The 23269-nt window shown below is 47.0% G+C and overlaps 2 protein-coding genes across 4 annotated transcripts in view; one reads left to right on the forward strand and one right to left on the reverse strand.

Annotated features, from left to right (window-relative positions):
• Nucleotides 1-23269, forward strand: part of SLC24A4 (solute carrier family 24 member 4) — a 96940-nt gene that overhangs the window by 57689 nt on the left and 15982 nt on the right. For all 3 annotated transcript variants that reach the window (XM_073638274.1, XM_073638275.1, XM_073638276.1), the window contains exons 3-8: nucleotides 8137-8213; nucleotides 13098-13172; nucleotides 14740-14824; nucleotides 16087-16190; nucleotides 16435-16509; nucleotides 17080-17105. In XM_073638274.1, the coding sequence (XP_073494375.1) occupies nucleotides 8137-8213; nucleotides 13098-13172; nucleotides 14740-14824; nucleotides 16087-16190; nucleotides 16435-16509; nucleotides 17080-17105 (442 nt within the window). The remainder of the gene's footprint in view (nucleotides 1-8136; nucleotides 8214-13097; nucleotides 13173-14739; nucleotides 14825-16086; nucleotides 16191-16434; nucleotides 16510-17079; nucleotides 17106-23269) is intronic.
• Nucleotides 7161-23269, reverse strand: part of LOC141153468 (uncharacterized) — a 52416-nt gene continuing 36307 nt past the window's right edge. Inside the window, exon 2 of the mRNA XM_073638278.1 lies at nucleotides 7161-7595. Coding sequence (XP_073494379.1) covers nucleotides 7497-7595 — 99 coding nt within the window. The 3' untranslated portion in view covers nucleotides 7161-7496. The remainder of the gene's footprint in view (nucleotides 7596-23269) is intronic.

Genomic DNA, 23269 nt, shown 5'->3' on the forward strand with positions numbered 1-23269 from the left:
GAATAACGCTGACACTTGGGGCGTAGGAGAATAACGCTGACACTTGGGGCGTAGGAGAATGACGCTGACACTTGGGGTGTAGGAGAATGACGCTGACACTTGGGGTGTAGGAGAATGACGCTGACACTTGGGGTGTAGGAGAATGACGCTGACACTTGGGGCGTAGGAGAATGACGCTGACACTTGGGGCGTAGGAGAATGACGCTGACACTTGGGATGTAGGAGAATGACGCTGACACTTGGGATGTAGGAGAATGACGCTGACACTTGGGATGTAGGAGAATGATGCTGACACTTGGGGGCGTAGGAGAATGACGCTGACACTTGGGCGCGTAGGAGAATGACGCTGACACTTGGGCGCGTAGGAGAATGACGCTGACACTTGGGGCGTAGGAGAATGACGCTGACACTTGGGGGCGTAGGAGAATGACGCTGACACTTGGGGCGTAGGAGAATGACGCTGACACTTGGGGCGTAGGAGAATAACGCTGACACTTGGGGCGTAGGAGAATAACGCTGACACTTGGGGCGTAGGAGAATGACGCCGACACTTGGGGCGTAGGAGAATGACGCCGACACTTGGGATGTAGGAGAATGACGCTGACACTTGGGATGTAGGAGAATGACGCTGACACTTGGGATGTAGGAGAATGACGCTGACACTTGGGGGCATAGGAGAATGACGCTGACACTTGGGGCGTAGGAGAATGACGCTGACACTTGGGGCGTAGGAGAATGACGCTGACACTTGGGGCGTAGGAGAATGACGCTGACACTTGGGGTCTAGGAGAATGACGCTGACACTTGGGGCATAGGAGAATGATGCTGACACTTGGGATGTAGGAGAATGACGCTGACACTTGGGGCGTAGGAGAATGACGCTGACATTTGGGGCGTAGGAGAATGACGCTGACACTTGGGGCGTAGGAGAATGACACTGACACTTGGGGCGTAGGAGAATGACGCTGACACTTGGGGCGTAGGAGAATGACGCTGACACTTGGGGCGTAGGAGAATGATGCTGACACTTGGGGCGTAGGAGAATGACGCTGACACTTGGGGCGTAGGAGAATGACGCTGACACTTGGGGCGTAGGAGAATGACACTGACACTTGGGGCGTAGGAGAATGACGCTGACACTTGGGTGTAGGAGAATGACGCTGACACTTGGGGCGTAGGAGAATGACGCTGACACTTGGGGCGTAGGAGAATGACGCTGACACTTGGGGCGTAGGAGAATGACGCTGACACTTGGGGCGTAGGAGAATGACGCTGACACTTGGGGCGTAGGAGAATGACGCTGACACTTGGGGCGTAGGAGAATGACGCTGACACTTGGGGTGTAGGAGAATGACACTGACACTTGGGGCGTAGGAGAATGACTCTGACACTTGGGGCGTAGGAGAATGACGCTGACACTTGGGGCGTAGGAGAATGACGCTGACACTTGGGGCGTAGGAGAATGACGCTGACACTTGGGGCGTAGGAGAATGACGCTGACACTTGGGGCGTAGGAGAATGACACTGACACTTGGGGTGTAGGAGAATGACACTGACACTTGGGGCGTAGGAGAATGACTCTGACACTTGGGGCGTAGGAGAATGACTCTGACACTTGGGGCGTAGCAGAATGACGCTGACACTTGGGGCGTAGGAGAATGACGCTGACACTTGGGGTGTAGGAGAATGACGCTGACACTTGGGATGTAGGAGAATTACGCTGACACTTGGGGCGTAGGAGAATGACGCTGACACTTGGGGCGTAGGAGAATGACGCTGACACTTGGGATGTAGGAGAATGACGCTGACACTTGGGATGTAGGAGAATGACGCTGACACTTGGGATGTAGGAGAATGACGCTGACACTTGGGGCGTAGGAGAATGACGCTGACATTTGGGGCGTAGGAGAATGACGCTGACACTTGGGGGCGTAGGAGAATGACGCTGACACTTGGGACGTAGGAGAATGACGCTGACACTTGGGGCGTAGGAGAATGACGCTGACACTTGGGGCGTAGGAGAATGACGCTGACACTTGGGGCGTAGGAGAATGACGCCGACACTTGGGATGTAGGAGAATGACGCTGACACTTGGGGCGTAGGAGAATGATGCTGACACTTGGGGTCGAGGAGAATGACGCTGACACTTGGGGCGTAGGAGAATGACGCTGACACTTGGGGTCTAGGAGAATGACGCTGACACTTGGGGCGTAGGAGAATGACGCTGACACTTGGGGCGTAGGAGAATGACGCTGACACTTGGGGCGTAGGAGAATGACGCTGACACTTGGGGTGTAGGAGAATGACGCTGACACTTGGGGTGTAGGAGAATGACGCTGACACTTGGAGTGTAGGAGAATGACGCTGACACTTGGGGTCTAGAAGAATGACTCTGACACTTGGGATGTAGGTGAATGACGCTGACACTTGGGATGTAGGAGAATGACGCTGACACTTGGGATGTAGGAGAATGACGCTGACAGTTGGGGGCGTAGGAGAATGACGCTGACACTTGGGGCGTAGGAGAATGACGCTGACACTTGGGGCGTAGGAGAATGACGCTGACACTTGGGGCGTAGGAGAATGACGCTGACACTTGGGGCGTAGGAGAATGACGCTGACACTTGGGGCGTAGGAGAATGACGCTGACACTTGGGGGCGTAGGAGAATGACGCTGACACTTGGGTCGTAGGAGAATGACGCTGACACTTGGGGCGTAGGAGAATAACGCTGACACTTGGGGCTTAGGAGAATAACGCTGACACTTGGGGCGTAGGAGAATGACGCTGACACTTGGGGCGTAGGAGAATGACGCTGACACTTGGGGTGTAGGAGAATGACGCTGACACTTGGGGTCTAGGAGAATGACGCTGACACTTGGGGTGTAGGAGAATGACGCTGACACTTGGGGTCTAGGAGAATGACTCTGACACTTGGGATGTAGGAGAATGACTCTGACACTTGGGATGTAGGAGAATGACGCTGACACTTGGGATGTAGGAGAATGACGCTGACACTTGGGATGTAGGAGAATGACGCTGACACTTGGGGGCGTAGGAGAATGACGCTGACACTTGGGGCGTAGGAGAATGACGCTGACACTTGGGGCGTAGGAGAATGACGCTGACACTTGGGGGCGTAGGAGAATGACGCTGACACTTGGGGCATAGGAGAATGACGCTGACACTTGGGGGCGTAGGAGAATGACGCTGACACTTGGGGGCGTAGGAGAATGACGCTGACACTTGGGGCATAGGAGAATGACGCTGACACTTGGGGCGTAGGAGAATAACTCTAACCCTTGGGGCGTAGGAGAATAACGCTGACACTTGGGGCGTAGGAGAATGACGCCGACACTTGGGATGTAGGAGAATGACACCGACACTTGGGATGTAGGAGAATGACGCTGACACTTGGGATGTAGGAGAATGACGCTGACACTTGGGGCGTAGGAGAATGACGCTGACACATGGGGCGTAGGAGAATGACGCTGACACTTGGGGTCTAGGAGAATGACGCTGACACTTGGGGCGTAGGAGAATGATGCTGACACTTGGGGTCGAGGAGAATGACGCTGACACTTGGGGCGTAGGAGAATGACGCTGACACTTGGGGTCTAGGAGAATGACGCTGACACTTGGGGCGTAGGAGAATGACGCTGACACTTGGGGCGTAGGAGAATGACGCTGACACTTGGGGCGTAGGAGAATGACGCTGACACTTGGGGTGTAGGAGAATGACGCTGACACTTGGGGTGTAGGAGAATGACGCTGACACTTGGAGTGTAGGAGAATGACGCTGACACTTGGGGTATAGAAGAATGACTCTGACACTTGGGATGTAGGTGAATGACGCTGACACTTGGGATGTAGGAGAATGACGCTGACACTTGGGATGTAGGAGAATGACGCTGACACTTGGGGGCGTAGGAGAATGACGCTGACACTTGGGGCGTAGGAGAATGACGCTGATACTTGGGGCGTAGGAGAATGACGCTGACACTTGGGGCGTAGGAGAATGACGCTGACACTTGGGGCGTAGGAGAATGACGCTGACACTTGGGGCGTAGGAGAATGACGCTGACACTTGGGGGCGTAGGAGAATGACGCTGACACTTGGGTCGTAGGAGAATGACGCTGACACTTGGGGCGTAGGAGAATAACGCTAACACTTTGGGCGTAGGAGAATAACGCTGACACTTGGGGCTTAGGAGAATAACGCTGACACTTGGGGCGTAGGAGAATGACGCTGACACTTGGGGCGTAGGAGAATGACGCTGACACTTGGGGTGTAGGAGAATGACGCTGACACTTGGGGTCTAGGAGAATGACTCTGACACTTGGGGTGTAGGAGAATGACGCTGACACTTGGGGTCTAGGAGAATGACTCTGACACTTGGGATGTAGGAGAATGACTCTGACACTTGGGATGTAGGAGAATGACGCTGACACTTGGGATGTAGGAGAATGACGCTGACACTTGGGATGTAGGAGAATGACGCTGACACTTGGGGGCGTAGGAGAATGACGCTGACACTTGGGGCGTAGGAGAATGATGCTGACACTTGGGGCGTAGGAGAATGACGCTGACACTTGGGGGCGTAGGAGAATGACGCTGACACTTGGGGCGTAGGAGAATGACGCTGACACTTGGGGGCGTAGGAGAATGACGCTGACACTTGGGGGCGTAGGAGAATGACGCTGACACTTGGGGCATAGGAGAATGACGCTGACACTTGGGGCGTAGGAGAATAACTCTAACCCTTGGGGCGTAGGAGAATAACGCTGACACTTGGGGCGTAGGAGAATGACGCCGACACTTGGGATGTAGGAGAATGACGCCGACACTTGGGATGTAGGAGAATGACGCTGACACTTGGGATGTAGGAGAATGACGCTGACACTTGGGGCGTAGGAGAATGACACTGACACATGGGGCGTAGGAGAATGACGCTGACACTTGGGGTCTAGGAGAATGACGCTGACACTTGGGGCGTAGGAGAATGATGCTGACACTTGGGGTCGAGGAGAATGACGCTGACACTTGGGGCGTAGGAGAATGACGCTGACACTTGGGGTCTAGGAGAATGACGCTGACACTTGGGGCGTAGGAGAATGACGCTGACACTTGGGGCGTAGGAGAATGACGCTGACACTTGGGGCGTAGGAGAATGACGCTGACACTTGGGGTGTAGGAGAATGACGCTGACACTTGGGGTGTAGGAGAATGACGCTGACACTTGGAGTGTAGGAGAATGACGCTGACACTTGGGGTCTAGAAGAATGACTCTGACACTTGGGATGTAGGTGAATGACGCTGACACTTGGGATGTAGGAGAATGACGCTGACACTTGGGATGTAGGAGAATGACGCTGACACTTGGGGGCGTAGGAGAATGACGCTGACACTTGGGGCGTAGGAGAATGACGCTGATACTTGGGGCGTAGGAGAATGACGCTGACACTTGGGGCGTAGGAGAATGACGCTGACACTTGGGGCGTAGGAGAATGACGCTGACACTTGGGGCGTAGGAGAATGACGCTGACACTTGGGGGCGTAGGAGAATGACGCTGACACTTGGGTCGTAGGAGAATGACGCTGACACTTGGGGCGTAGGAGAATAACGCTAACACTTTGGGCGTAGGAGAATAACGCTGACACTTGGGGCTTAGGAGAATAACGCTGACACTTGGGGCGTAGGAGAATGACGCTGACACTTGGGGCGTAGGAGAATGACGCTGACACTTGGGGTGTAGGAGAATGACGCTGACACTTGGGGTCTAGGAGAATGACTCTGACACTTGGGGTGTAGGAGAATGACGCTGACACTTGGGGTCTAGGAGAATGACTCTGACACTTGGGATGTAGGAGAATGACTCTGACACTTGGGATGTAATAGAATGACGCTGACACTTGGGATGTAGGAGAATGACGCTGACACTTGGGATGTAGGAGAATGACGCTGACACTTGGGGGCGTAGGAGAATGACGCTGACACTTGGGGCGTAGGAGAATGATGCTGACACTTGGGGCGTAGGAGAATGACGCTGACACTTGGGGGCGTAGGAGAATGACGCTGACACTTGGGGCGTAGGAGAATGACGCTGACACTTGGGGCGTAGGAGAATGACGCTGACACTTGGGGGCGTAGGAGAATGACGCTGACACTTGGGGGCGTAGGAGAATGACGCTGACACTTGGGGCATAGGAGAATGACGCTGACACTTGGGGCGTAGGAGAATAACTCTAACCCTTGGGGCGTAGGAGAATAACGCTGACACTTGGGGCGTAGGAGAATGACGCCGACACTTGGGATGTAGGAGAATGACGCCGACACTTGGGATGTAGGAGAATGACGCTGACACTTGGGATGTAGGAGAATGACGCTGACACTTGGGGGCGTAGGAGAATGACGCTGACACTTGGGGACGTAGGAGAATGACGCTGACACTTGGGGCGTAGGAGAATGACGCTGACACTTGGGGCGTAGGAGAATGACGCTGACACTTGGGGCGTAGGAGAATGACGCTGACACTTGGGGCGTAGGAGAATGACGCTGACACTTGGGGCGTAGGAGAATGACGCTGACACTTGGGGCGTAGGAGAATGACGCTGACACTTGGGGCGTAGGAGAATGACGCTGACACTTGGGGCGTAGGAGAATGACGCTGACACTTGGGGCGTAGGAGAATGACGCTGACACTTGGGGCGTAGGAGAATGACGCTGACACTTGGGGCGTAGGAGAATGACGCTGACACTTGGGGCGTAGGAGAATGACGCAGACACTTGGGGCGTAGGAGAATGACGCTGACACTTGGGTCGTAGGAGAATGACGCTGACACTTGGGGCGTAGGAGAATGACGCTGACACTTGGGGCGTAGGAGAATGACGCTGACACTTGGGGTCTAGGAGAATGACGCTGACACTTGGGGCGTAGGAGAATGACGCTGACACTTGGGGCGTAGGAGAATGACGCTGACACTTGGGGCGTAGGAGAATGACTCTGACACTTGGGTCGTAGGAGAATGACCCTGACACTTGGGGCGTAGGAGAATGACGCTGACACTTGGGGCGTAGGAGAATGACGCTGACACTTGGGGTGTAGGAGAATGACGCTGACACTTGGGGTGTAGGAGAATGATGCTGACACTTGGGGCGTAGGAGAATGACGCAGACACTTGGGGCGTAGGAGAATGACGCTGACACTTGGGGCGTAGGAGAATGACGCTGACACTTGGGTCGTAGGAGAATGACGCTGACACTTGGGGCGTAGGAGAATGACGCTGACACTTGGGGTGTAGGAGAATGACGCTGACACTTGGAGTACAGTATATATGAGCCTATACATAATATATCAAGTCTGCGGGTTGTTTGGACTCAGGTAATGTTGGGATGTTTCTTGTCCCTCAGGAGCTGCGCTCTGTGTGGTTCCTGCTGTGATCTGTCATTCTGCAGCTGCTTCCTGTAGTAATGAGGCTCGGTCCCTCCAGCTCGTCAGCAGCCTTTTAGATCTGACACATATAATTCCAGCAGTTCTCTGCTTGTCTGTACCTCCTGCAGAGACGGCTCCTGCACCATGTTCGTTCGCTCCACCTGCGGGAATGCAGAAGGAAAAGTATTTATTCCAATTATCAATCAATACATGATGGGGATTGTAGTTCTGCATCGTTCTCTGAGACAGTACCACATATGATTGGCTTAGATTCGTAGTTTAGCAGACAGAATCATGCAAGGAAGGCTTAGATACCATCAGCTCAGCAAACTGTATCATACAAGATGTATTATTCTCCAGAGCTGTATTCACTTTAATGCTGGTTGTTATTGGAAACAGTCAGCAAGCTTGTTGACCTCCCAGTTTATATGAACTACTATAATTCCGGGGGCAGTTAATTCTCCTTCAATCAGATGACTTCTGGTGTAATATACACTTCCCAGAGGCAAAAGCTAAGGAATGCTGTAAGATTTCAGCTCTGAAGACTGAAAACAGTTACACTTTCTATGTCTCGTTGCACATTGTATCCTCTGTATTTTGCTGCTGTTTTTTCCTTTCATCCTCTTCTACTTATTTTCCATTTTTTAACATCCAGCAGATCAGTAATTTTATTTTAATTATTATTTTTTTTTTGCTTGGCAGCAATTAATGAGTTTCCGGATGATCTATTCACCATCAAAGAACGTCAAAAAGGAGCCGTCCTGTTGCACATCTTCTGCGTAAGTTTTTCTTCTTGGATATAAAAGTAATGCCACGGCCCCACTATCAGTATTTGTTCAGTATTCGGTCAGTATTTTTTCTCAGGAGTGGGAGACAAAACCAGGAGTGGGTGATAAATGCAGAATTGGTGACTTGTTTCTATTATACCTTTTCTCTGATTGTTCCTCACCTGGTTTTGGCTCCCACTCCTGAGAAAAAATACTGATAGTGGGGCCGGGGCCTAAGGGTTAAATACGCATGTGAACGGTGATGCTGCACCAGATCTGTGTCCAGTAGTGCCACCATTGTATCTCTGCTTGCAGTCAGTGGATGGAGAGACACTCGTCCTGACCTAATGCAGATTCTGAGTGTTTGCTCCAATTGTTTTTAGTCTATAAAATGCAGGAAACCTCATTCTGGTAACAGACTGTAAAGAAGCCCATTCTCCAGACTCCTGCTGGTAATTCTGCCTTGTCGTAGAGGATGGCGGGTGTCTGACAGCACCAGGAAGACGTATCTTCTAGGAACCAGAAGCTGTGTGTCTACTGCACCCGTGTGTCTTGTCACCCAGCTTTTCAGGGAGAGGAAACTCCATGCATTGAATGTTCCGTCACTTTAAGAGCTGAGTGACATTGCGGTACCTGCACTTGTTATGCAGACGAGATCCCCGGTGACGGCTCAGCTCCTCTGAAAAGTTGATCATGAGCGATTGGTATTCTCATGAGTCGCCTCCATGTTCTAGATGAATGCGGCCGAGTCTGAAAAGAGAAACTGCGCGAGAATAATGACTGGAGCGAGATGAATTGCTTCTTATATCATTACAGACAATTTATAATCCGCGCTGCTCGCAGGAATCAGGGGAAATCATCGTCTGCAGATGTGTGATGTCATTGGTATCCTCTATTGATGTGTGATGTCATCAGTGTTATCTACAGATGTGATATCATCAGTGTTATCTATAGATGTGTGATGTCACCAGTGTTATCTATAGATGTGTGATGTCATCAGTGTTATCTATAGATGTGTGATGTCATCAGTGTCTTCTATAGATGTGTGATGTCACCAGTGTTATCTATAGATGTGTGATGTCATCAGTGTTATCTATAGATGTGTGATGTCATCAGTGTCTTCTATAGATGTGTGATGTCATCAGTGTCTTCTATAGATGTGTGATGTCACCAGTGTTATCTATAGATGTGTGATGTCATCAGTGTTATCTATAGATGTGTGATGTCATCAGTGTTATCTATAGATGTGTGATGTCATTGGTATCTCTATTGATGTGTGATGTCATCAGTGTTATCTATAGATGTGTGATGTCATCTGTGTTATCTATAGATTTGTGATGTCATCAGTGTTATCTATAGATGTGTGATCTCATCAGTATCCTCTATTGATGTGTGATGTCACCTGTGTCATCTATAGATGTGTGATGTCATCAGTGTTATCTATAGATGTGTGATGTCATCAGTGTTATCTATAGATGTGTGATGTCATTGGTATCCTCTATTTATGTGTGATGTCACCGGTGTCATGTATAGATGTGTGATGTCATTGGTATCCTCTATTTATGTGTGATGTCACCGGTGTCATGTATAGATGTGTGATGTCATCGGTGATTACATGTTAATTCTCACAACAAGCAGGCACAGAAATTCACAGGATTATTTCTCCTGCAGAGACAATGAGCTAAATCCTTCAGTAATAATCTGCTCCTGGGACTGCTGCACAGTGATACAATGGTCGCTGATATAGGGGCCTCCTGTCATGTGCCATACTGTCTGCAACTTCAGAGTATCTAAGCCAGTCACATTATATCCTGTCTGCTGAGCACCTGTATCTAATCTGACCATGCGGATACTGTCTGCTGAGCCGTGTATCTAATCCTGTCATGTATCATACTGTCTGCTGAGCTGCTGTATCTAATCCTCTTTTGTGTGATACTTTCCACTGAGCCGTGTATCTAATCCTATCCTGAATGATACTCTCTGCTGAGCCGTGTATCTAATCCTCTTCTGTGTGATACTGTCTGCTGAGCCGTGTATCTAATCCTATCCTGTGTGATACTGTCTGCTGAGCCGTGTATCTAATCCTTTCCTGTGTTTTACTGACTGCTGAGTCGTGTATCTAATCCTTTCCTGTGTTTTACTGACTGCTGAGTCGTGTATCTAATCCTATCCTGTGTGATACTGTCTGCTGAGCCGTGTATCTAATCCTATCCTCTGTGATACTGTCTGCTGAGTCGTGTATCTAATCCTATCCTGTGTGATACTCTCTGCAGAGCCATGTATCTAATCCTATCCTGTGTGATACTCTCTGCTGAGCCGTGTATCTAATCCTATCCTGTGTGATACTGTCTGCTGAGCCGTGTATCTAATCCTATCCTCTGTGATACTGTCTGCTGAGTCGTGTATCTAATCCTATCCTGTGTGATACTCTCTGCAGAGCCATGTATCTAATCCTATCCTGTGTGATACTCTCTGCTGAGCCGTGTATCTAATCCTCTCCTGTGTGATACTGTCTGCTGAGCCGTGTATCTAACCCTTTCCTGTGTGATACTCTCTGCTGAGCCGTGTATCTAATCCTATCCTGTTTGATCCTGTCTTCTGAGCCGTGTATCTAATCCTATCCTGTGTGATACTGTCTGCTGAGCTGTGTACCTAACCCTATCATGTGTGATACTGTCTGCTGAGCCGTGTATCTAATCCTAACCTGTGTGATACTGTCTGCTGAGCCGTGTATCTAATCCTATATTGTGTGATACTGTCTGCTGAGCCGTGTATCTAATCCTATATTGTGTGATACTGTCTGCTGAGCCGTGTATCTAATCCTAACCTGTGTGATACTGTCTGCTGAGCCGTGTATCTAATCCTATCCTGTGTGATACTGTCTGCTGAGCCGTGTATCTAATCCTATCCTGTGTGATACTGTCTGCTGAGCCGTATATCTGATCCTATCCTGTGTGATACTGCCTGCTTAGCCGTGTATCTAATCCTATCCTGTGTGATACTGTCTGCTGAGCCGTGTATCTAATCCTATCCTGTGTGATACTGTCTGCTGAGCCGTGTATCTAATCCTATCCTGTGTGATATCGTCTGCTGAGCCATGTATCTAATCCTATCCTGTGTGATACCGTCTGCTGAGCCGTGTATCTAATCCTATCCTGTGTGATACCATCTGCTGAGCTGTGTATCTAATCCTCTCCTGTGTGATACTGTCTGCTGAGCAGTGTATCTAATCCTGTCCTGTGTGATTCTGTCTGCTGAGCTGTGTATCTAATCCTATCCTGTGTGATAATGTCTGCTGAGCCGTGTGTTTGCCGCCCCTCGTCTGCCCCATGATGGGGGTACTGATTGGGGTACTGATTGAGGTGCTGATTGGGGTACTGACTGGGGTATTGACTGGGGTACTGACGGGGGTACCAACTGGGATACTGACGGGGGTACTGATGGGAGTACTGACAGGGGTAATGACAGGGGTACTGATTGGCGTACTGATGGAAGTACTGATTGGAGTACTGACGGGGGTACTGATTGGAGTACTGACGTGGGTACTGATTGGGGTACTGGTGGGAGTACTGATGGGGGTAATGACGGGGGTACTGATGGAAGTACTGACGGGGTACTGATTGGGGTACTGATGGAAGTACTGACGGGGATACTGATTGGGTACTGACTGGGGTACTGACGGGGGTACTAATTGGGGTGCTGATGGGAGTACTGACTGGTGTACTGATTGGGGTGCTGATGGGAGTACTGACGGGGGTACTGATTGGGGTACTGATGGGGGTACTGATGGGGGTGCTGATTGGGGTACTGACTGGGGTATTGACTGGGGTACTGATGGGGGTACCAACTGGGATACTGACGGGGGTACTGATGGGAGTACTGACAGGGGTAATGACAGGGGTACTGATTGGCGTACTGATGGAAGTACTGATTGGAGTACTGACGGGGGTACTGATTGGAGTACTGACGCGGGTACTGATTGGGGTACTGGTGGGGGTAATGACGGGGGTACTGATGGAAGTACTGACGGGGTACTTATTGGGGTACTGATGGAAGTACTGACTGGGGTACTGACGGGGGTACTAATTGGGGTGCTGATGGAAGTACTGACGGGGTACTGATGGAAGTACTGACGGGGGTACTGATTGGGTACTGACTGGGGTACTGACGGGGGTACTAATTGGGGTGCTGATGGGAGTACTGTCGGGGGTACTAATTGGGGTGCTGATGGGAGTACTGACGGGGGTACTGATTGGGGTACTGATTGGGGTGCTGATGGGGGTACTGAAGGGGGTACTGATTGGGGTACTGACGGGGTACTGATTGGGGTACTGACGGGGTACTGATTGGGGTACTGATTGGGGTACTGAAGGGGGTACTGATTGGGGTACTGAAGGGGGTACTGACAGGGGGTACTGATTGTTATACTGAAGGGGGTACTGATTGGGGTACTGACAGGGGGTACTGATTGGGGTACTGACAGGGGGTACTGATTGGGGTACTGATTGGGGTACTGACAGGGGGTACTGATTGGGATACTGAAGGGGGTACTGATTGGGGTACTGACGGGGGTACTGATTGGGGTACTGACAGGGGGTACTGATTGGGGTACTGTCTGGAGCGCAGCAGTCGCAGGTCTCTGGGCTCTTGATTTATTACATTGGTGACACAATCAGCGCCATCCTCTGGCCGTCTCTCCGGCTGCCATTACTGCTCCTCTCAGGAGATCGATGGTAAAGTCTCTGGATCAGATGTCGTCTTCAGATGCGTTTGCTCTGATTTCCCTTCCGTGTGCGGCCGTGATCGTGTTAGGGACGAGCCGTCTCCGCTATGAGCCCCCGAATGATTCATCCCCCTCAATATAAAGCATCTGATGTGTGTTCTCTCTATTCGCAGGCCCTGTACATGTTTTATGCCCTGGCGATCGTCTGCGATGACTACTTCGTCCCATCCCTGGAGAAGATCTGTGAGGTGAGAGGACATTAAGACCCCCATCCACCCATATTTTATCAACTCCATCCTCAATTGCATCCTCCCCCAAAATCCTTGCAATACAGATCACCTGCTCTGGATCCAAAGCTTTGTTCATCCAGTACTTCCTGATGCATGAATAGAATGCCGCAGCTGCAGTGATGACTGACACATCGAAGCTTCAGCTTCCTTAGGGCATTGCTACAATGTATCAATCTAGTGTCTGGTCCTTGTAGTTCACCCCTGGACCCACAGGAGGCAGCACCTGGTATGAGCATTCCTGGATAGTGGCAGAATTCCTCGCTGCTTCCCATTCATTATTTTCCCGTGAGACGAGTTCCTGCGTTTGAAGTCTCGCAGATTTAGCCGCCGCCGCTCAGAATCTCAGCGTCGTCACATGATAATGAGAGGTGACGGTGAAAACTAGGAACAAAGGTGTGCGGGCACAATGGCGAGCGCGAACCAAGGCGCTGAGCGGAGGAACAACCGGAGGCGGGAAAACGTTGTTGTAGAAATGGTATTAAAGTTTAATGAGCGTTAACCCTTCCGCGGCTGGAAAAAGTCCAATGGAATGTACAGGAAGGTGAGAATGCTGGAGATTGAGTTCTGCGCTTTCTAGTAGATGTTTTAAGATTTGGCGCTTCTTACACCAGTCTTGAAGAAGAGTCCACAGAGTAAGGTGAGCCAAATTCAATAACGACCCCAGTGTCGGACTGTCCATGCCCCAGTATCAAAAGTTGCTAAAGTGTTGCGCAAATGGCCATTGTGACTTTTTTATGGCCGAAATCTGCTGAATTTCCCCCTTTTGCCTCAATTCCGTATCCACTGTGGACACCCCTGTTTGCTGTCAGTGAATGGGACCCCCAGAGGTTTATGTTACAGAGTTTGTTACATTTGTATCCATTCATCTCCAACAGCTCTGGGTGTTTTATCTGCACTGATACATTGTAACAAACCATAAGCAGGGGAGATAGGTATCTGCTGCTGGGTTGTTGAGGTTTTTAGCTCACAGAGGATTGTCCAGTTTCAATGCAGATGTAAAAAACCCTCAGCTGTGAGAAACGTCAGGTGTGTACGGGGATGTAGACACGAATGCTGACATTCACTGACAAGCAGCGGAGATACTGAAAATAGTGAGAAAAGACGTCTAATGCAAAACAATATGGTTTTATCGCAAAGCGGTAATGGGACTCATTTTAAAAAGGAAACGTGAAGGAAATTACGGAAAACCTAAAATTACAGATTTTAATTATTTTCAAGGCGCAATGTCCCTTTAAGCCCTGGTACCGTGGCTGCGGTACCTATTGGGTATCAGGAGTTGGCAGATCACTTTTGCTCTTGGATCTCGTTCAGAATCTTGAACATTCAATCTTGGAATTCGGCAGAAATCTCAGAATCGCTGCTGCCTCATCCAGGAACATACGGCTGCTGCCCGGCTCCACGTCAGTCAGTGCCTCTGCCAGCGGTGACTGGCAGCCTGTGCTCAGCAGCTGGCGCCTGGCACGGCCTGAACATCAGGGGACTGATCTGCCCAGATTGTGTCTGATTAATGAGATCTTTCTTACAGAAGCTGCACCTGAGCGAAGACGTGGCCGGGGCGACCTTCATGGCGGCGGGCAGCTCCACTCCAGAGCTCTTCGCCTCCGTCATTGGTAAGTGCACAGCTACCAGATGCCTCTGCCATGGACCTGATTGTTTCCAAATTGACTAAATAGGATGATGATGGTGGTAGTAGTCACCAATCTGTTTCTATGTATAGTGTATATAGTGAAATTCCTTTAATCCGGCACTTTTTAGTTAATATATTCTGATATTCTGTCACATTCTGGAGTTTTCTTTACCTCTGTTCAGTAAAATTCCCATAACCTGGCATTTTATAAAGCCAGAATAGCCTCTGAACCAGCACTATGACATTCCTTTAATCCAGCATCCTTTACATTCTGATAATCTGGCACATTCTGTGGGTTCTCATCCACGTAGAAGCATTCCCACAATCTGGCATTTTATAAAAACCAGAACCGTGAGTAGTCTCCTATCCTACACTGTAAAATTCCTTTAATCTGACATCCTATACTATAGTTTAATTCTAATAATCCGGCACATTCCTGAGGTCGTTTCCCTCCGTGCCCTGTAATCCCCATAATCTGACAATTTATTATACAAGAATAATTAGAAAATATTAAATCTACACCATAAAATTCCTTTAATCCGTCATCCAATAATTCTGAAAATCAAATAATCTGGCAAATCCTGAAGGTTCTGTACATTAGCGTTGTGAAAATCCTTTAATTTGGAAAATTAGAAATTTCTAATCCTAAAAATATTTTTAATCCAGCATCCAGTAGTACGGAAAATGTATTCTATTTTATCCTGGTATTGTAAAATTCCATTAATCCAGCATAAAATATCCAGTATTTGTTAGGTTATTCCATGAACACCAATAACCCAAAATATTTGAAAATCCATCAAATGCCAGATTAAAGGATTTCTCCTGTACTTAAGTTATACAGGACAGAGCTGAACGCCCTAAGGGATCCTTCCAAAATATTCTTTCCTTGTGTTACCAGAATGACCACGGGGGTGAGAAAATAGCGAGAACGTTCAGCCGAGAAAGCGAGAAAACTGTTTAAAATCATCTCTGAGCCGACACCGATCCATTGTAGATAATCCACAGAGAGAACTTTCTGTGCCACAAAGTTATACTGGAGGGAGCAGATCGCCCCCTTCTGGTCAGGACAGTGAACTGATGGTGGGAATAACCCAGAGAGTGCGGCGGGCTGCAAAAGTCACATCTGATACAGGACATGGGATATTTATCTATATCTTGTCCCGCTACTGCTCTCTGTTATCAGATTTGTTCACATTATGATAATACTGCCATTAAATAACTTTATTCATTTCTCTGGTCTCTTAGGAGTTTTTATCACCCACGGTGATGTCGGCGTTGGGACCATTGTTGGTTCAGCTGTATTTAATATTTTATGTATAATTGGAGTCTGCGGAGTTTTTGCTGGACAAGTAAGAAATATCTATTATCTATCTTTATTCTATTTATTATCTATCTATTATCTATGTATATTTTATATATTATATATTATCTATCTATTATCTATATTTATTCTATCTATCTCTTATCTACCTATCTAGCTATTATCTATGTATATTTTATATATTATCTATTATCTATCTATCATCTATGTATCATCTATATTTTATCTATTATCTATTGATCGATCTCTCGTTAACCCTCTCCTGTCTGCAGGTCGTGCGCCTGACCTGGTGGTCGTTATTCCGGGACTCCATGTATTACATCTTAGCAATAATAGTGTTAATAATCGTAAGTGACGTCTCTTCTCGTTTTTTCCACATTTTCGGGAATATTTCCGTGGCTTGTCACACGCGTTGTGCTGAATTTGATATTATCCAGGACACTTTCTCATGAATAATTAATATCTAAACCTCCCGGAGTATTCAGCCGTCATTCCTTGCAAACAACCACAGCGGAGGAACATGTCCAAAATTAATTGCTCCCCTATAAACAGAAAATTTGGGTTCAGCCATCCCACCCATATACGGTATATTATATCAGCAGAGAAAAATACAAAGCCTCACTGTATCCTAAAGGGAGTAGATCAGAAAGTTGAATACTGAGGAATTGGTACAGTATTTAAGCAATTCCATCATTTCCGCCGAAGACTGAGAGGAAAGAGGACACTCAGGACCCGTCCTCCTCCTCAATATGAGCCTGTAGTGATATCCCAGTAAGGTCCTGTATGAACCCGACCTCATGGCTGCTCCTTGTGGCCCCTTATTTGCCAGGATGCTGTCTCCCAGTTGCAGCCGCTCCTGACGCTTCTCTGTTTCCATTGAGTCTTGTTATAATTTGTTTTTGTTTTATCTCTTCCAGTTTATATACGACGAAGTTATTGTCTGGTGAGTAAAGAGCGAAACTTATCTGGCTACTAGAGAAACGCGCATCTGCCCCCCACACACCCATCCCAAACCTACTGTACCCCCTAACACTGATTTGGATGTTTTTGCTTATTTCTTTTATGGCAGCATAAAAATTTGCTATGTGGAAACCATCAACAAGCAGAGTAGATCAGTAATGTAATGTATGTACACAGTGACTGCACCAGCAGAATAGTGAGTGCAGCTCTGGAGTATAATACAGGATGTAACTCAGGATCAGTAATGTAATGTATGTACACAGTGACTGCACCAGCAGAATAGTGAGTGCAGCTCTGGAGTATAATACAGGATGTAACTCAGGATCAGTAATGTAATGTATGTACACAGTGACTGCACCAGCAGAATAGTGAGTGCAGCTCTGGAGTATAATACCGGATGTAACTCAGGATCAGTAATGTAATGTATGTACACAGTGACTGCACCAGCTGAATAGTGAGTGCAGCTCTGGAGTATAATACAGGATGTAACTCAGGATCAGTAATGTAATGTATGTACACAGTGACTGCACCAGCAGAATAGTGAGTGCAGCTCTGGAGTATAATACAGGATGTAACTCAGGATCAGTAATGTAATGTATGTACACAGTGACTGCACCAGCAGAATAGTGAGTGCAGCTCTGGAGTATAATACAGGATGTAACTCAGGATCAGTAATGTAATGTATGTACACAGTGACTGCACCAGCAGAATAGTGAGTGCAGCTCTGGAGTATAATACCGGATGTAACTCAGGATCAGTAATGTAATGTATGTACACAGTGACTGCACCAGCTGAATAGTGAGTGCAGCTCTGGAGTATAATACAGGATGTAACTCAGGATCAGTAATGTAATGTATGTACACAGTGACTGCACCAGCAGAATAGTGAGTGCAGCTCTGGAGTATAATACAGGATGTAACTCAGGATCAGTAATATAATGTATGTACACAGTGACTGCACCAGCAGAATAGTGAGCCCAGCTCTGGAGTATAATACAGGATGTAACTCAGGATCAGTAATGTAATGTATGTACACAGTGACTGCACCAGCAGAATAGTGAGTGCAGCTCTGGAGTATAATACAGGATGTAACTCAGGATCAGTAATGTAATGTATGTACACAGTGACTGCACCAGCTGAATAGTGAGTGCAGCTCTGGAGTATAATACAGGATGTAACTCAGGATCAGTAATGTAATGTATGTACACAGTGACTGCACCAGCAGAATAGTGAGTGCAGCTCTGGAGTATAATACAGGATGTAACTCAGGATCAGTAATGTAATGTATGTACACAGTGACTGCACCAGCAGAATAGTGAGTGCAGCTCTGAAGTATAATACAGGATGTAACTCAGGATCAGTAATGTAATGTATGTACACAGTGACTGCACCAGCAGAATAGTGAGTGCAGCTCTGGAGTATAATACAGGAGGTAACTCAGGATCAGTAATGTAATGTATGTACACAGTGACTGCACCAGCAGAATAGTGAGTGCAGCTCTGGAGTATAATACAGGATGTAACTCAGGATCAGTAATGTAATGTATGTACACAGTGACTGCACCAGCAGAATAGTGAGTGCAGCTCTGGAGTATAATACAGGAGGTAACTCAGGATCAGTAATGTAATGTATGTACACAGTGACTACACCAGCAGAATAGTGAGTGCAGCTCTGGAGTATAATACAGGATGTAACTCAGGATCAGTAATGTAATGTATGTACACAGTGACTGCACCAGCAGAATAGTGAGTGCAGCTCTGGAGTATAATACAGGATGTAACTCAGGATCAGTAATGTAATGTATGTACACAGTGACTGCACCAGCAGAATAGTGAGTGCTGCTCTGGAGTATAATACAGGATGTAACTCAGGATCAGTAATGTAATGTATGTACACAGTGACTGCACCAGCAGAATAGTGAGTGCAGCTCTGGAGTATAATACAGGATGTAACTCAGGATCAGTAATGTAATGTATGTACACAGTGACTGCACCAGCAGAATAGTGAGTGCAGCTCTGGAGTATAATACAGGATGTAACTCAGGATCAGTAATGTAATGTACGTACACAGTGACTGCACCAGCAGAATAGTGAGTGCAGCTCTGGAGTATAATACAGGAGGTAACTCAGGATCAGTAATGTAATGTATGTACACAGTGACTGCACCAGCAGAATAGTGAGTGCAGCTCTGGAGTATAATGCAGGATGTAACTCAGGATCAGTAATGTAATGTATGTACACAGTGACTGCACCAGCAGAATAGTGAGTGCAGCTCTGGAGTATAATACAGGAGGTAACTCAGGATCAGTAATGTAATGAATGTACACAGTGACTGCACCAGCAGAATAGTAAGTGCAGCTCTGGAGTATAATACAGGATGTAACTCAGGGTCAGTAATGTAATGTATGTACACAGTGACTGCACCAGCAGAATAGTGAGTGCAGCTCTGGAGTATAATGCAGGATGTAACTCAGGATCAGTAATGTAATGTATGTACACAGTGACTGCACCAGCAGAATAGTGAGTGCAGCTCTGGAGTATAATGCAGGATGTAACTCAGGATCAGTAATGTAATGTATGTACACAGTGACTGCACCAGCAGAATAGTGAGTGCAGCTCTGGAGTATAATGCAGGATGTTACTCAGGATCAGATGTAACTCAGGATCAGTAATGTATGTACACAGTGACTGCACCAGCAGAATAGTGAGTGCAGCTCTGGAGTATAATACAGGATGTAACTCAGGATCAGTAATGTAATGTATGTACACAGTGACTACACCAGCAGAATAGTGAGCCCAGCTCTGGAGTATAATACAGGATGTAACTCAGGATCAGTAATGTAATGTATGTATACAGTGACTGCACCAGCAGAATAGTGAGTGCAGCTCTGGAGTATAATACAGGATGTAACTCAGGATCAGTAATGTAATGTATGTACACAGTGACTCCACCAGCAGAATAGTGAGTGCAGCTCTGGAGTATAATACAGGATGTAACTCAGGATCAGTAATGTAATGTATGTACACAGTGACTGCACCAGTAGAATAGTGAGTGCAGCTCTGGAGTATAATACAGGATGTAACTCAGGATCAGTAATGTAATGTATATATACAGTGACTGCACTAGCAGAATAGTGAGTGCAGCTCTGGAGTATAATACAGGATGTAACTCAGGATCAGTAATGTAATGTATGTACACAGTGACTGCACCAGCAGAATAGTGAGCGCAGCTCTGGAGTATAATACAGGAGGTAACTCAGGATCAGTAATGTAATGTATGTACACAGTGACTACACCAGCAGAATAGTGAGTGCAGCTCTGGAGTATAATACAGGATGTAACTCAGGATCAGTAATGTAATGTATGTACACAGTGACTGCACCAGCAGAATAGTGAGTGCAGCTCTGGAGTATAATACAGGAGGTAACTCAGGATCAGTAATGTAATGTATGTACACAGTGACTACACCAGCAGAATAGTGAGTGCAGCTCTGGAGTATAATACAGGATGTAACTCAGGATCAGTAATGTAATGTATGTACACAGTGACTGCACCAGCAGAATAGTGAGTGCAGCTCTGGAGTATAATACAGGAGGTAACTCAGGATCAGTAATGTAATGTATGTACACAGTGACTGCACCAGCAGAATAGTGAGTGCAGCTCTGGAGTATAATACAGGAGGTAACTCAGGATCAGTAATGTAATGTATGTACACAGTGACTGCACCAGCAGAATAGTTAGTGCAGCTCTGGAGTATAATACAGGATGTAACTCAGGATCAGTAATGTAATGTATGTACACAGTGACTGCACCAGCAGAATAGTTAGTGCAGCTCTGGAGTATAATACAGGATGTAACTCAGGATCAGTAATGTAATGTATGTATGCAGTGACTGCACCAGCAGAATAGTGAGTGCAGCTCTGGAGTATAATGCAGGATGTAACTCAGGATCAGTAATGTAATGTATGTACACAGTGACTGCACCAGCAGAATAGTGAGTGCAGCTCTGGAGTATAATGCAGGATGTTACTCAGGATCAGTAATGTAATGTATGTATACAGTGACTGCACCAGCAGAATAGTGAGTGCAGCTCTGGGGTATAATACAGGATGTAACTCAGGATCAGTAATGTATGTACACAGTGACTGCACCAGCAGAATAGTGAGTGCAGCTCTGGAGTATAATACAGGATGTAACTCAGGATCAGTAATATAATGTATGTACACAGTGACTGCACCAGCAGAATAGTGAGCCCAGCTCTGGAGTATAATACAGGATGTAACTCAGGATCAGTAATGTAATGTATGTACACAGTGACTGCTCCAGTAGAATAGTGAGTGCAGCTCTGGAGTATAATACAGGATGTACCTCAGGATCAGTAATGTAATGTATATATACAGTGACTGCACTAGCAGAATAGTGAGTGCAGCTCTGCAGTATAATTCAGGATGTAACTCAGGATCAGTAATGTAATGTATGTACACAGTGACTGCACCAGCAGAATAGTGAGTGCAGCTCTGGAGTATAATACAGGATGTAACTCCGGATCAGTAATGTAATGTATGTACACAGTGACTGCACCAGCAGAATAGTGAGTGCAGCTCTGGAGTATAATACAGGATGTAACTCAGGATCAGTAATGTAATGTATGTACACAGTGACTACACCAGCAGAATAGTGAGTGCAGCTCTGGGGTATAATACAGGATAGCACTCAGGATCAGTAATGTAATGTATGTACACAGTGACTGCACCAGCAGAATAGTGAGTGCAGCTCTGGAGTATAATACAGGATGTAACTCAGGATCAGTAATGTAATGTATGTACACAGTGACTGCACCAGCAGAATAGTGAGTGCAGCTCTGGAGTATAATACAGGATGTAACTCAGGATCAGTAATGTAATGTATGTACATAGTGACTGCACCAGCAGAATAGTGAGTGCAGCTCTGGAGTATAATATAGGATGTAACTCAGGATCAGTAATGTAATGTATGTACACAGTGACTGCACAAGCAGAATAGTGAGTGCAGCTCTGGGGTATAATACAGGATAGCACTCAGGATCAGCAATGTAATGTATGTACACAGTGACTGCACCAGCAGAATAGTGAGTGCAGCTCTGGGGTATAATACTGGATAGCACTCAAGATCAGTAATGTAATGTATGTACACAGTGACTGCACCAGCAGAATAGTGAGTGCAGCTCTGGAGTATAATACAGGATGTAACTCAGGATCAGTAATGTAATGTATGTACACAGTGTCTGCACCAGCAGAATAATGAGTGCAGCTCTGGAGTATAATACAGGATGTAACTCAGGATCAGTAATGTAATGTATGTACACAGTGACTGCACCAGCAGAATAGTGAGTGCAGCTCTGGAGTATAATACAGGATGTAACTCAGGATCAGTAATGTAATGTATGTACACAGTGTCTGCACCAGCAGAATAATGAGTGCAGCTCTGGAGTATAATACAGGATGTAACTCAGGATCAGTAATGTAATGTATGTACACAGTGACTGCACCAGCAGAATAGTGAGTGCAGCTCTGGAGTATAATACAGGATGTAACTCAGGATCAGTAATGTAATGTATGTACACAGTGACTGCACCAGCAGAATAGTAAGTGCAGCTCTGGAGTATAATACAGGATGTAACTCAGGATCAGTACAGGATCAGTACTGTAATGTATGTACACAGTGACTGCACCAGCAGAATAATGAGCACAGCTCTGGAGTATAATGCAGGATGTAACTCAGGATCAGTACAGGATCAGTGATGTAATGTATGTACACAGTGACTGCACCAGCAGAATAGTGAGTGCAGCTCTGCAGTATAATACATGATGTAACTCAGGATCAGTAATGTAATGTATGTACACAGTGACTGCACCAGCAGAATAGTGAGTGCAGCTCTGGAGTATAATACAGGATGTAACTCAGGATCAGTAATGTAATGTATGTACATAGTGACTGCACCAGCAGAATAGTGAGTGCAGCTCTGGAGTATAATACAGGATGTAACTCAGGATCAGTAATGTAATGTATGTACACAGTGACTGCACCAGCAGAATAGTGAGTGCAGCTCTGGATTATAATACAGGATGTAACTCAGGATCAGTAACGTAATGTATGTACACAGTGACTGC

This window comes from Phyllobates terribilis, unplaced genomic scaffold (assembly GCF_046119375.1).
Source record: "Phyllobates terribilis strain yellow unplaced genomic scaffold, ASM4611937v1 Scaffold_7__3_contigs__length_470593459, whole genome shotgun sequence".
NCBI lineage: Eukaryota > Metazoa > Chordata > Amphibia > Anura > Dendrobatidae > Phyllobates > Phyllobates terribilis.